The 14,926-nt window shown below is 43.9% G+C and overlaps 1 protein-coding gene across 1 annotated transcript in view; it reads right to left on the bottom strand.

Annotated features, from left to right (window-relative positions):
- The window catches only part of LOC100694124 (coiled-coil domain-containing protein 22), a 22,681-nt gene extending 8,026 nt beyond the window's left edge, over positions 1 to 14,655 (bottom strand). Inside the window, exon 1 of the mRNA XM_019349343.1 lies at positions 14,635 to 14,655. Within this exon, the coding sequence (XP_019204888.1) occupies positions 14,635 to 14,655 (21 nt within the window). The remainder of the gene's footprint in view (positions 1 to 14,634) is intronic.
- Positions 14,656 to 14,926: the final 271 nt, after the last annotated feature.

Below are 14,926 nucleotides of genomic sequence, written 5' to 3' on the forward strand. Positions count from 1 at the left end.
TCCAAGCCCCTCAAAAGCCACTTTATTTTTCATGGTGAACTGTGTTGCCACCAGGGTGCGCCGTTCAGTTTAAAGTCACAATTTTCTCACTGAAGCATCATGAGGGACTGATGGTGATATTCACCGCTTTTGAGGTGGCCACGATGAACCTGTGAAAATCAGTACAACAAAATTAAAGCTTAGACATTTCCTGTTCCCACTAGGTGGCGCTGTGCGTATTCCTGACAATGGGCATATTAATCTGTTCAGGGCGGGTTTGACATCATGCCTTTAAAGTCTGGTTCTGATCAGAGTGGATTTCATTGAGTTATACTAATTTGTTTCTTCATGGCGAGACATCAAAGTTCGCCATGCTGCTGGGGTCACACCCTTTTGCGAAAAGTCACAGTTTTCACTGTAACCCCAGACCAACTCCTTAAGGCTTTCCTGGAGAAATTTGAGGCTGCAGATGTCACCCATCACAATACTGTACCCCAAACTGTAAAACATGACACTTCCTGTTCCCACTAGGTGGCGCTGTCCCTGGTGTCAAATATGGCAGTTGAAATATGTTCAGGGGTGGAGCCTTATCATATGTGTGCTCTTTGGTTCAGGTCGGACCATGTATGACAGAATGAGAGGCAATAATATTTTCATGGCGAGTCATCGAAATTCGCCATGGCGCCACGGCCTCACCATATCACAAAAACTCAAAAGCTCCGCAACTTAACATGGCCCAGGTGTGTAGTTGACACTGACCAAAGATGAAGGTTGTACGACCAAATGCCAAGGAGGAGTTCGAAAAAGTTCGAGGCATGGAAATGGCAGAATTAGAGCCAAAATGTCACCTTCACTTCCAAATGGCGGACTTCCTGTTGGGTTTAGGACATGGCCATAACAGACTTTTTTGTGCGTCTCCTAACGGTAGATATGTGTTCCGAGTTTCATACATGTAGGTCATACCCACACCGGGGGCTCGCGTTTTTCATTTTTCTAGGTGGCGCTACTGAGCCAATTTTCCCTGGACATGTCTACGGACATTAAAATACGTAAATTTTCACCAGACCTGACGCGTCTGCAAAATTTCATGAGTTTTCGAGCATGTTTAGGCCCTCAAAAGGCCGATTCATTTGCCGAAATAATAATAATAATAATAATAATAATAAGAAACAGAGCAGATACAATAGGGCCTTCGCACTTTTGTGCTCGGGCCCTAATTAAAGCTGCAAGCAGCGATATGAGGGCCCTCGCAACCCAGCACGTCGAGCCAAGCCCAACACCTAAAACCAGTGCGTCTGATCTGATGTCACATTGGTGGAATTCATGCATAATCAGTACAACAAAGTGAAAGACATGACATTTCCTGTTGCCACTAGGTGGCGCTCTGCGTATTCCTGACAATGGGCACATCAATCTGTTCAGGGTGGGTCTGACATCATGCCTTTAAAGTCTGGTTCTGATCAGACTGGATTTCATTGAGTTATACTAATTTGTTTCTTCATGGCGAGACATCAAAGTTCGCCATGCTGCTGGGGTCACACCCTTTTGCGAAAAGTCACAGTTTTCACTGTAACCCCAGACCAACTCCTTAAGGCTTTCCTGGAGAAATTTGAGGCTGCAGATGTCACCCATCACAATACTGTACCCCAAACTGTAAAACATGACACTTCCTGTTCCCACTAGGTGGCGCTGTCCCTGGTGTCAAATATGGCAGTTGAAATATGTTCAGGGGTGGAGCCTTATCATATGTGTGCTCTTTGGTTCAGGTCGGACCATGTATGACAGAATGAGAGGCAATAATATTTTCATGGCGAGTCATCGAAATTCGCCATGGCGCCACGGCCTCACCATATCACAAAAACTCAAAAGCTCCGCAACTTAACATGGCCCAGGTGTGTAGTTGACACTGACCAAAGATGAAGCTTATACGACCAAATCCCAAGGAGGAGTTCGAAAAAGTTCGAGGCATGGAAATGGCAAAATTAGAGCCAAAATGTGACCTTCAATCCAAAATGGCGGACTTCCTGTTGGGTTTGCGTCAATGGGCCCACAGACTTTTTTGTTCGTCTTGGCATGATACACATGTGTGCCAGATTTCATACATGTAGCTCAAACGATGTGTTCGTAGGGCTGCATTTAACAAGGCATAGGTGGCGCTACAGAGCCATTTCCCAATGCTCATATGTAAAACCATTAAAATACAAAATTTTTCACCAGGCCTGGCATGTGTGCAAAATTTCATGAGTTTTCGAGCATGTTTAGGCCCTCAAAAAGGCCCTTGTTTTGCCTGAATAATAATAATAATAATAATTAAAGCTGCAAGCAGCGTTATGAGGGCCCTCGCACCCCCGGCGTGTCGAGCCACGCCCAACACCTAAAACCAGCGCTTCCGATCTGATGTCACATTGATGGAATTTATGCATTTAACCACCAGCTAACATTTCATCTCATTCAGTCATGATTATTGTCGTCCCACTAGGTGGCGCTGTAACCATTACTGACAAATGGCATAACAAACATTTCCGAGGTCGAGTCTCATCACGCTTGCGACCTTTGGGAGAGATTGGACATTGTGTTTTTGAGTGACAGCAGATTACTGCTTTTTGGCGAGTGATTGAAACTCCACATGCTGCCACGACCACCCCGTTTCCCTGAACGTAAAAAGCTTCGCAATTTAACATCACAAAGGTCTTTAGATTCCACACACAGGAGATCGGGTCAATCTGATGAAATCCCTTGGAGGAGTTCGTCAAAGAACGGTGCCTGAAAAGAGGGGAAAATGTCGCCAAAATTACACATTAATTTTAAAATGGCTGACTTCCTGTTGGATTTGGGATATTGCTCCAAGAGACTTTTTTGTATATCTTTATATCTTCCATAAGCTTACCAGGTTTAAGACTCATAGATAAAAAACAGAGCAGGGGCTGATGTTTTGAAATTTTGTCGGGGGCGCTGCAGAGCCATTTTGCGCTATTCAAGGAAAAGGATCACATAACAAAGAAGTCTTCATCACATTGGAGGTGTGCGCCAAATTTCAAGACTTTTTAAACTTTCCAAGCCCCTCAAAAGCTACGTCATTTTTCATGGTGAACCGCGTTGCCACCAGGGTGCGCCGTTCAGTTTAAAGTCACAATTTTCGCACTGAAGCATCACGAGGGACTGATGGTGATATTCACCGCTTTTGAAGTGGCCACGATGAATCTGTGAAAATCAGTACAACAAAGAAAAAGACATGACATTTCCTGTTGCCACTAGGTGGCGCTCTGCGCACTCCTGACAATGGGCACATCAATCTGTTCAGGGCGGGACTGACATCATGCGTGTAAAGTCTGGTACTGATCAGACTGGATTTCATGGAGTTATATTAATTTGTTTCTTCATGGCGAGACATCAATGTTCGCCATGCTGCTGGGGTCACACCCTTTTGCGAAAACTCACAGTTTTCACTGTAACCCAAGACCAACTCCTTAAGGCTTTCCTGGAGAAATTTGAGGCTGCAGATGTCACCCACCACAATACTGTACCCCAAAGTGTAAAACATGACATTTCCTGTTCCCACTAGGTGGCGCTGTCCCTGATGTCAAATATGGCAGTTGAAATATGTTCAGGGGTGGAGCCTTATCATATGTGTGCTCTTTGGTCAAGGTCGGACAATGTATGAGGGAATGAGAGGCAATAAGATTTTCATGGCGAGTCATCGAAATTCGCCGTGGCGCCACGGGCTCACCGTATCGCGAAAACTCAAAAGCTCCGCAATTTAACATGGCCCAGGTGTGTAGGTGACACTGACCAAATATGAAGCTTATACGACCAAATCCCAATTAGGAGTTCGAAAAAGTTCGAGGCATGGAAATGGCAAAATTAAAGCCAAAATGTCACCTTCACTTCCAAATGGCGGACTTCCTGTTGGGTTTGCGCCAATGGGCCCATTGACTTTTTTGTTCGTCTTGGCATGATACACATGTGTTCCGAGTTTCAGACATGTAGCTCAAACCATGTGTTCGTAGGGCTGCATTTAACAAGGCATAGGTGGCGCTCTAGAGCCATTTCCCAGTGCTCATATGTAAAACCAATAAAATACAAAATTTTTCACCAGACCTGGCATGTGTGCAAAATTTCAAGAGTTTTTGAGCATGTTAAAGCCCTCAAAAAGGCCCTTGTTTTGCCGTAATAATAATAATAATAATAATTAAAGCTGCAAGCAGCGATATGAGGGCCCTCGCACCCCAGCACATCGAGCCAAGCCCAACACCTAAAACCAGCGCGTCCGATCTGATGTCACATTGATGGAATTCATGCATTTAACCACCAGCTAAGATTTCATCTCATTCAACCATTATCATAGTCCTCCCACTAGCTGGCGTTCTAACCATTACTGACAAATGGCATAACAAACGTTTCCGAGCTCGAGTCTCATCACGCCTGGGACCTTTGGGAGAGATTGGACATTCTGTTTTTGAGTGACAGCAGATTACTGCTTTTTGGCGAGTGATTGAAACTCCACGTGCCGCCATGACCACCCCGTTTCCCTGAACATAAAAAGCTTCGCAATTTAACATCACAAAGGTCTTTAGATTCCACGCACTGGAGATCACATAAATCTAATGAAATCCCTTGGAGGAGTTCGTCAAAGAACGGTGCCTGAAAAGAGGGGAAAATGTCGCCAAAATTACACATTAATTTTAAAATGGCTGACTTCTTGTTGGATTTGGGATATTGCTCCAAGAGACTTTTTTGTACATCTTGATATCCTCCATAAGCTTAAAAGGTTTGACTCATACATAAAACACAGAGCAGGGGCTGTTGTTTTGAAATTTTGCAGGGGGCGCTGTAGAGCCATTTTGCGCTATTCAATGAAAATGATCACATAACCAGAAAGCCCTCATTACATTGGAGGTGTGTGCCAAATTTCAAGACTTTTTAAACTTTCCAAGCCCCTCAAAATCCACTTCATTATTCATGGTGAACTGCGTTGCCACCAGGGTGCGCCGTTCAGTTTAAAGTTACAATTTTCTCACTGAAGCATCATGAGTGACTGATGGTGACATTCACCGCTTTTGGAGGTGGCCAGGATGGACCCGTGAAAATCAGTAAAACAAAATGAAAGACATGACATTTCCTGGTGCCACTAGGTGGTGCTCTACGTATTCCTGACAATGGGCACATCAATCTGTTCAGGGCGGGTCTGACATCATCCCTGTAAAGTCTGATACTGATCAGATTGGATTTCATTGAGTTACACTAATTTTTTTCTTCATGGCCAGACATCAATGTTCGTCATGCTGCTGGGGTCACACCCTTCCGCGAAAACACACGCTTTTCACTGTAACCCAAGACCAACTCCTTAAGGCTTTCCTGGAGAAATTTGAGGCTGCAGATGTCACTGATCACAATACTGTAACCCAAAGTGTAAAACATGACATTTCCTGCTCCCACTAGGTGGCGCTCTCCTTGGTGTCAAATATGGCAGTTGAAATATGTTCAGGGGTGGAGCCTTATCATATGTGTGCTCTTTGGTCCAGGTCGGACCATGTATGACAGAATGAGAGGCAATAAGATTTTCATGGCGAGTCATCGAAATTCGCCGTGGCGCCGCCGCTTCACCGTATCCCAAAAACTCAAAAGCTCCGCAATTTAACATGGCCCAGGTGTGTAGTTGACACTGACCAAATATGAAGCTTATACGACGAAATCCCAAGGAGGAGTTCGAAAAAGTTCGAGGCATGGAAATGGCAAAATTAGAGCCAAAATGTCACATTCACTTGCAAATGGCAGACTTCCTGTTGGGTTTGCATCAATGGGCCCACAGACTTTTTTGTTCGTCTTGGCATAATACACATGTGTGCCAAATTTCATACATGTAGCTCCAAGGATGTGTTCATAGGGATGCATTTAACAGCGCATAGGTGGCGCTCTAGAGCCATTTCCAAGTGCTCATGTGTAAAACCATTAAAATAAAAAATTTTTCACCAGACCTGGCATGTGTGCAAAATTTCATGAGTTTTCGAGCATGTTAAAGCCCTCAAAAAGGCCCTTGTTTTGCCTGAATAATAATAATAATAATAATAATAATAATAATAATTAAAGCTGCAAGCAGCGATATGAGGGCCCTCGCACCCCCGGCGCGTCGAGCCAAGCCCAACACCTAAAACCAGCGCTTCCGATCTGATGTCACATTGATGGAATTCATGCATTTAACCACCAGCTAAAATTTCATCTCATTCAACCATTATTATAGTCGTCCCACTAGGTGGCGCTCTAACCATTACTGACAAATGGATAACAAACATTTCCGACTGAGTCTCATCACGCCTGCGAACTTTGGGAGAGATTGGATATTGTGTTTTTGAGTGACAGCAGATTACTGCTTTTTGGCGAGGGATTGAAACTCCACGTGCCGCCATGGCCACCCCGTTTCCCTGAGCGTAAAAAGCTTCGCAATTTAACATCACAAAGGTCGTTAGATTCCACACACAGGAGATCGGTAATCTGATGAAATCCCTTGGAGGAGTTCGTCAAAGTATGAGGCCTAAAAGAGGGGAAAAGTGCTAAAATTACACTTAATTTTAAAATGGCTGACTTCCTGTTGGATTTGGGATATTGCTCCAAGAGACTTTTTTGTACATCTTGATAACCTCCATAAGCTTACCAGGTTTCAGACTTATAAATAAAACACAGAGCAGGGGCTGATGTTTTGAAATTTTGTAGGGGGCGCTGTGGAGCCATTTTGCACTATTCAAGGAAAATGATCACATAACAACAAAGCCCTCATCACATTGGAGGTTTGGGCCAAATTCCAAGACTTTTTAAACTTTTCAAGCCCCTCAAAAGCCACTTCATCTTTCATGGTGAACTGCGTTGCCACCAGGGTGCGCCGTTCAGTTTATAGTCACAATTTTCTCACTGAAGCATCAAGAGGGACTGATGGTGATATTCACCGCTTTTGAGGTGGCCACGATGAACCTGTGAAAATCAGTACAACAAAATGAAAGACATGACATTTCCTGGTGCCACTAGGTGGCGCTGTACGTATTCCTGACAATGGGCATATCAATCTGTTCAGGGCGGGTCTGACATCATCCCTGTAAAATCTGGTACTGATCAGATTGGATTTCATTGAGTTACACTAATTTGTTTCTTCATGGCGAGACCTCAATGTTCGCCATGCTGCTGGGGTCACACCCTTCAGCGAAAACTCACAGTTTTCTCTGTAACCCAAGACCAACTCCTTAAGGCTTTCCTGGAGAAATTTGAGGCTGCAGATGTCACCCATTACAATACTGTACCCCAAAGTGTAAAACATGACATTTCCTGTTCCCACTAGGTGGCGCTGTCCCTGATGTCAAATATGGCAGTTGAAATATGTTCAGGGGTGGAGCCTTATCATATGTGTCCACTTTGGTCAAGGTCGGACAATGTATGACAGAACGAGAGGCAATAAGATTTTCATGGCGAGTCATCGAAATTCGCCGTGGCGCCACGGCCTCACCGTATCCCGAAAACTCAAAAGCTCCGCAATTTAACATGGCCCAGGTGTGTAGTTGACACTGACCAAATATGAAGCTTGTACGATGAAATTCCAATGAGGAGTTCGCAAAAGTTCGAGGCATGGAAATGGCAAAATTAGAGCCAAAATGTCACCTTCACTTCCAAATGGCGGACTTCCTGTTGGGTTTGCGTCAATGGTCCCACTGACTTTTTTGTTCATCTTGGCATGATACACATGTGTGCCAAATTTCATACATGTAGCTAAAACGATGTGTTCGTAGGGCTGCATTTAACAAGGCATAGGTGGCGCTACAGAGCCATTTCCCAGTGCTCATATGTAAAACCATTAAAATACAAAATTTTTCACCAGACCTGGCATGTGTGCAAAATTCCAAGAGTTTTCGAGCATGTTAAAGCCCTCAAAAAGGCCCTTCTTTTGCCTGAATAATAATAATAATAATAATAATAAAATAATAATAATAATTAAAGCTGCAAGCAGCGATATGAGGGCCCTCGCACCCCCGGCGCGTCGAGCCAAGCCCAACACCTAAAACCAGCGCTTCCGATCTGATGTCACATTGATGGAATTCATGCATTTAACCACCAGCTAAAATTTCATCTCATTCAACCATTATTATAGTCGTCCCACTAGGTGGCGCTCTAACCATTACTGACAAATGGCATAACAAACATTTCCGAGCTCGAGTCTCATCACGCCTGCGACCTTTGGGAGAGATTGGACATTGTGTTTTTGAGCGACAGCAGGTTACTGCTTTTTGGCGAGTGATTGAAACTCCACGTGCCGCCATGACCACCCCGTTTCCCTGAACGTAAAAAGCTTCGCAATTTAACATCACAAAGGTCTTTAGATTCCACACACAGGAGATCGCGTAAATCTAATGAAATCCCTTGGAGGAGTTCGTCAAAGTATGAGGCCTGAAAAGAGGGGAAAATGTCGCCAAATTTACACATTAATTTTAAAATGGCTGACTTCCTGTTGGATTTGGGATATTGCTCCAAGAGACTTTTTTGTACATCTTGATATCTCCAATAAGCTTGCCAGGTTTCAAACTCATACATAAAACACAGAGCAGGGGCTGTTGTTTTGAAATTTTGTAGGGGGCACTGTGGAGCCATTTTGCGCTCTTCAAGGAAAATGAACATATGAAAAGAAATCCCTCATCACATTAGAGGTGTGCGCCAAATTTCAAGACTTTTTAAACTTTTCAAGCCCCTCAAAAGCCACTTCATCTTTCATGGTGAACTGCGTTGCCACCAGGGTGCGCCGTTCAGTTTATAGTCACAATTTTCTCACTGAAGCATCAAGAGGGACTGATGGTGATATTCACCGCTTTTGAGGTGGCCACGATGAACCTGTGAAAATCAGTACAACAAAATGAAAGACATGACATTTCCTGGTGCCACTAGGTGGCGCTCTACGTATTCCTGACAATGGGCATATCAATCTGTTCAGGGCGGGTCTGACATCATCCCTGTAAAATCTGGTACTGATCACATTGGATTTCATTGAGTTACACTAATTTGTTTCTTCATGGCGAGACCTCAATGTTCGCCATGCTGCTGGGGTCACACCCTTCAGCGAAAACTCACAGTTTTCTCTGTAACCCAAGACCAACTCCTTAAGGGTTTCCTGGAGAAATTTGAGGCTGCAGATGTCACCCATTACAATACTGTACCCCAAAGTGTAAAACATGACATTTCCTGTTCCCACTAGGTGGCGCTGTCCCTGGTGTCAAATATGGCAGTTGAAATATGTTCAGCGGTGGAGCCTTATCATATGTGTCCACTTTGGTCAAGGTCGGACAATGTATGACAGACCGAGAGGCAATAAGATTTTCATGGCGAGTCATCGAAATTCGCTGTGGCGCCACGGCCTCACAGTAACCTGAAAACTCAAAAGCTCCGCAATTTAACATGGCCCAGGTGTGTAGTTGACACTGACCAAATATGAAGCTTGTACGATGAAATTCCAATGAGGAGTTCGCAAAAGTTCGAGGCATGGAAATGGCAAAATTAGAGCCAAAATGTCACCTTCACTTCCAAATGGCGGACTTCCTGTTGGGTTTGCGTCAATGGTCCCACTGACTTTTTTGTTCGGCTTGGCATGATACACATGTGTGCCAAATTTCATACATGTAGCTAAACGATGTGTTCGTAGGGCTGCATTTAACAAGGCATAGGTGGCGCTACAGAGCCATTTCCCAGTGCTCATATGTAAAACCATTAAAATACAAAATTTTTCACCAGACCTGGCATGTGTGCAAAATTCCAAGAGTTTTCGAGCATGTTAAAGCCCTCAAAAAGGCCCTTCTTTTGCCTGAATAATAATAATAATAATAATAAGAAACAGAGCAGATACAATAGGGCCTTCGCACAGTCAGTGCTCGGGCCCTAATAATAAGAAACGGAGCAGATACAATAGGGCCTTCGCACTCTCAGTGCTCGGGCCCTAATTAAAGCTGCAAGCAGCGTTATGAGGGCCCTCGCGCCCGGGCGCGTCGAGCCACGCCCAACTCCTACAACCAGCACGTCCGATCTGATGTCAGATTGATGGAATTCATGCATTTAACAACCAGCTAAAATTTCATCTCATTCAATCATGATTATAGTCGTCCCACTAGGTGGCCCTCTAACCATTACTGACAAATGGCAAAATAAACATTTCCGATGTCGAGTCTCATCATGCCTGCGATCTTTGGGAGAGATTGGACATTGTGTTTTTGAGTGACAGCAGATTACTGCTTTTTGGCGAGTGATTGAAACTCCACGTGCCGCCATGACCATCCCGTTTACCTGAACGTGAAAAGCTTCGCAATTTAACATCACAAAGGTCTTTAGATTACACACACTGGAGATTGGGTCAATATGATGAAATCCCTTGGAGGAGTTTGTCAAAGTATGAGGCCTGAAGAGAGTGGAAAATGTCGCCAAAATTACACCTTAATTTTAAAATGGCTGACTTCCTGTTCGATTTGGGATATTGCTCCAAGAGACTTCTTTGTACATCTTGATATCTTCTATAAGCTCACCAGGTTTCAGACTCATACATAAAACACAGAGCAGGGGCTGTTGTTTTGAAATTTTGTAGGGGGCGCTGTAGAGCCATATTGCACTATTCAATGAAAATGGTAAAATAACAAGAAAGCGCTCATCACATTGGAGGTGTGCGCCAAATTTCAAGACATTTTAACCTTCCTGAGCCCCTCAAAATCCACTTCATTGTTCATGGTGAACTGCGCTGCCACCAGGGTGCGCCGTTCAGTTTAAAGTCACAATTTTCTCACTGAAGCATCATGAGGGACTGATGGTGATATTCACCGCTTTTGAAGTGGCCACGATGAACCTGTGAAAATCAGTGCAACTAAATATAAGACATGACATTTCCTGTTCCCACTAGGTGGCGCTCTACGTATTCTTGACAATGGGCACATCAATCTGTTCAGGGCGGGTCTGACATCATGCCTTTAAAGTCTGGTACTGATCAGACTGGATTTCATTGAGTTATACTAATTTGTTTCTTCATAGTGAGACATCAATGTTCGCCATGCTGCTGGGGTCACACCCTTTCGCGAAAAGTCACAGTTTTCACTATAACCTAAGACCAACTCCTTAAGGCTTTCCTGGAGAAATTTGAGGCTGCAGATGTCAACCATGACAATACTGTACCTCAAAGTGTAAAACATGACATTTCCTGTTCCCACTAGGTGGCGCTGTCCCTGGTGTCAAATATGGAAGGTGAAATATGTTCAGGGGTGGAGCCTTATCATATGTGTGCTCTTTGGTCCAGGTCGGAACATGTATGACAGAATGAGAGGCAATAAGATTTTTATGGTGAGTCATCAAAATTCGCCGTGGCACCACGGCCTCACCCTATCCCGAAAACTCAAAAGCTCCGCAATTTAACATGGCCCAGGTGTGTAGTTGACACTGATCAAATATGAAGCTTATACAATCAAATCCCAAGGAGGAGTTCGCAAAAGTTCGAGGCATGGAAATGGCAAAATTAGAGCCAAAATGTCACATTCACTTCTAAATTGCAGACTTCCTGTTGGGTTTGCGTCAATGGGCCCACAGACTTTTTTGTTCGTCTCGGCATGATACACATGTGTGCCAGATTTCATACATGTAGCTCAAACGATGTGGTCGTAGGGCTGCATTTAACAAGGCATAGGTGGCCCTCTAGAGCCATTTCCCAGTGCTCATATGTAAAACCATTAAAATACTAAATTTTTCACCAGACCTGGCATGTGTGCAAAATTTCATGAGTTTTTGAGCATGTTAAAGCCCTCAAAAAGGCAATTCATTTCAATGAAAAATAATAATAATAATAATAATTAAAGCTGCAAGCAGCGATATGAGGGCCCTCGCACCCCCGGCGCGTCGAGCCAAGCCCAACACCTAAAACCAGCGCTTCCGATCTGATGTCACATTGATGGAATTCATGCATTTAACCACCAGCTAAAATTTCATCTCATTCAACCATTATTATAGTCGTTCCACTAGGTGGCGCTCTAACCATTACTGACAAATGGCATAACAAACATTTCCGAGCTCGAGTCTCATCACGCCTGCGACCTTTGGGAGAGATTGGACATTGTGTTTTTGAGCGACAGCAGGTTACTGCTTTTTGGCGAGTGATTGAAACTCCACGTGCCGCCATGACCACCCCGTTTCCCTGAACGTAAAAAGCTTCGCAATTTAATATCACAAAGGTCTTTAGATTCCACACACAGGTGATCGCGTAAATCTAATGAAATCCCTTGGAGGAGTTCGTCAAAGTATGAGGCCTGAAAAGAGGGGAAAATGTCGCCAAATTTACACCTTAATTTTAAAATGGCTGACTTCCTGTTGGATTTGGGATATTGCTCCAAGAGACTTTTTTGTACATCTTGATATTGCCAATAAGCTTGCCAGGTTTCAAACTCATACATAAAACACAGAGCAGGGGCTGTTGTTTTGAAATTTTGTAGGGGGCGCTGTGGAGCCACTTTGCGCTGTTCAAGGAAAAGGAACATATAAAAAGAAATCCCTCATCACATTAGAGGTGTGCGCCAAATTTCAAGACTTTTTAAACTTTTCAAGCCCCTCAAAAGCCACTTCATCTTTCATGGTGAACTGCGTTGCCACCAGGGTGCGCCGTTCAGTTTATAGTCACAATTTTCTCACTGAAGCATCAAGAGGGACTGATGGTGATATTCACCGCTTTTGAGGTGGCCACGATGAACCTGTGAAAATCAGTACAACAAAATGAAAGACATGACATTTCCTGGTGCCACTAGGTGGCGCTCTATGTATTCCTGACAATGGGCATATCAATCTGTTCAGGGCGGGTCTGACATCATCCCTGTAAAATCTGGTACTGATCAGATTGGATTTCATTGAGTTACACTAATTTGTTTCTTCATGGCGAGACCTCAATGTTCGCCATGCTGCTGGGGTCACACCCTTCAGCGAAAACTCACAGTTTTCTCTGTAACCCAAGAACAACTCCTTAAGGCTTTCCTGGAGAAATTTGAGGCTGCAGATGTTACCCATTACAATACTGTACCCCAAAGTGTAAAACGTGACATTTCCTGTTCCCACTAGGTGGCGCTCTCCCTGGTGTCAAGTATGGAAGTTGAAATCTGTTCAGGGGTGGAGCCTTATCATATGTGTGCTCTTTGGTCAAGGTCGGACCATGTATGAGGGAATGAGAGGCAATAAGATTTTCATGGCGAGTCATCGAAATTCGCCGTGGTGCCACAACCTCACTGTATCGCGAAAACTCAAAAGCTCCGCAATTTAACATGGCCCAGGTGTGTAGTTGACACTGACCAAATATGAAGCTTGTACGATGAAATTCCAATGAGGAGTTTGCAAAAGTTCGAGGCATGGAAATGGCAAAATTAGAGCCAAAATGTCACATTCACTTCCAAATGGCGGACTTCCTGTTGGGTTTAGGACATGGCCATAATAGACTTTTTTGTGCGTCTCCGAACGTTAGATATGTGTTCCGAGTTTTATACATGTAGGTCATACCCATCTCGGGGGCTCACGTTTCTCATTTTTCTAGGTGGCGCTACTGAGCCAATTTTCCCTGGACATGTCTACGGACATTAAAATACGTAAATTTGTCTTGGCATGATACACATGTGTGCCAAATTTCATACATGTAGCTAAAACGATGTGTTCGTAGGGCTGCATTTAACAAGGCATAGGTGGCGCTACAGAGCCATTTCCCAGTGCTCATATGTAAAACCATTAAAATACAAAATTTTTCAACAGACCTGGCATGTGTGCAAAATTTCAAGAGTTTTCGAGCATGTTAAAGCCCTCAAAAAGGCCCTTCTTTTGCCTGAATAATAATAATAATAATAATAACAAGAAGAAGAAGAAGAAGAAGAAACGGAGCAGATACAATAGGGCCTTCGCACTCTCGGTGCTCGGGCCCTAATAAGAAACGGAGCAGATACAATAGGGCCTTCGCACTCTCGGTGCTCGGGCCCTAATAATAAACGGAGCAAATACAATAGGGCCTTCGCATTCTCAGTGCTCGGGCCCTAATAATAATAAACGGAGCAGATACAATAGGGCCTTCGCACTCTCAGTGCTCGGGCCCTAATAATAATAAACGGAGCAGATACAATAGGGCCTTCGCACTCTCAGTGCTCGGGCCCTAATAATAATAAACAGAGCAGATACAATAGGGCCTTCGCACTTTCAGTGCTCGGGCCCTAAAAATAACTAACAAAACTTCAACTTGCAGACTTTATACAACATTTCAAGAACACGGTCTCCCTAAAACACACACATACAGATGTGTGGCTGACTCCCCCCTCTATGAAGACATCTGCCATGTCCCTCTCATAAACATGCATTTTAAAGTATTACACTTTTCCTTCAAGGCTATTAAAAGGATATCTGTGAACTTGTATGTTTGTCTTTTTTAAGAACTGTATTTCTCTGTGGATCAGAGCTGCATTTACAAAGAAAAATGCAACATTTCACTCTGAAATACTCCACAGTGTGGTTACTGCACATCTCAATTTGACTGCTCACATTGAATTTCAGTAAAAAACAAACCAATGAGTGGATGACAAAGCTGTAAAACAGGAAACTAGAATCACCAAGTTACACATTCATTAGATGATCCAACGTCTCTCTCACCTGAACAGATGACAGCAGCATCCTGACCACGTTCACATGTGTTTGATCCAAATCCACTGTGTTGACACTCAGTTAGAGAACTTTCATTTCCTGAACAGGTCACATGATCAAGCCATCTCTGTCCAGTTCCTGCACCAAAGTGAGCTGATGTAGGAACTTCCTGTGCCGACCCACAGTTTAACTCTCTGCAAACCACCTCAGCATCATTTAAGTCCCAGCCATCATCACAGACTGTTCCCCAGCTCTTATTGTGATAAACTTCAACCCTGCCAGAACATCGAGTTGATCCAGC

Source organism: Oreochromis niloticus, linkage group LG20 (genome assembly GCF_001858045.2).
Source record: "Oreochromis niloticus isolate F11D_XX linkage group LG20, O_niloticus_UMD_NMBU, whole genome shotgun sequence".
Lineage (NCBI taxonomy): Eukaryota > Metazoa > Chordata > Actinopteri > Cichliformes > Cichlidae > Oreochromis > Oreochromis niloticus.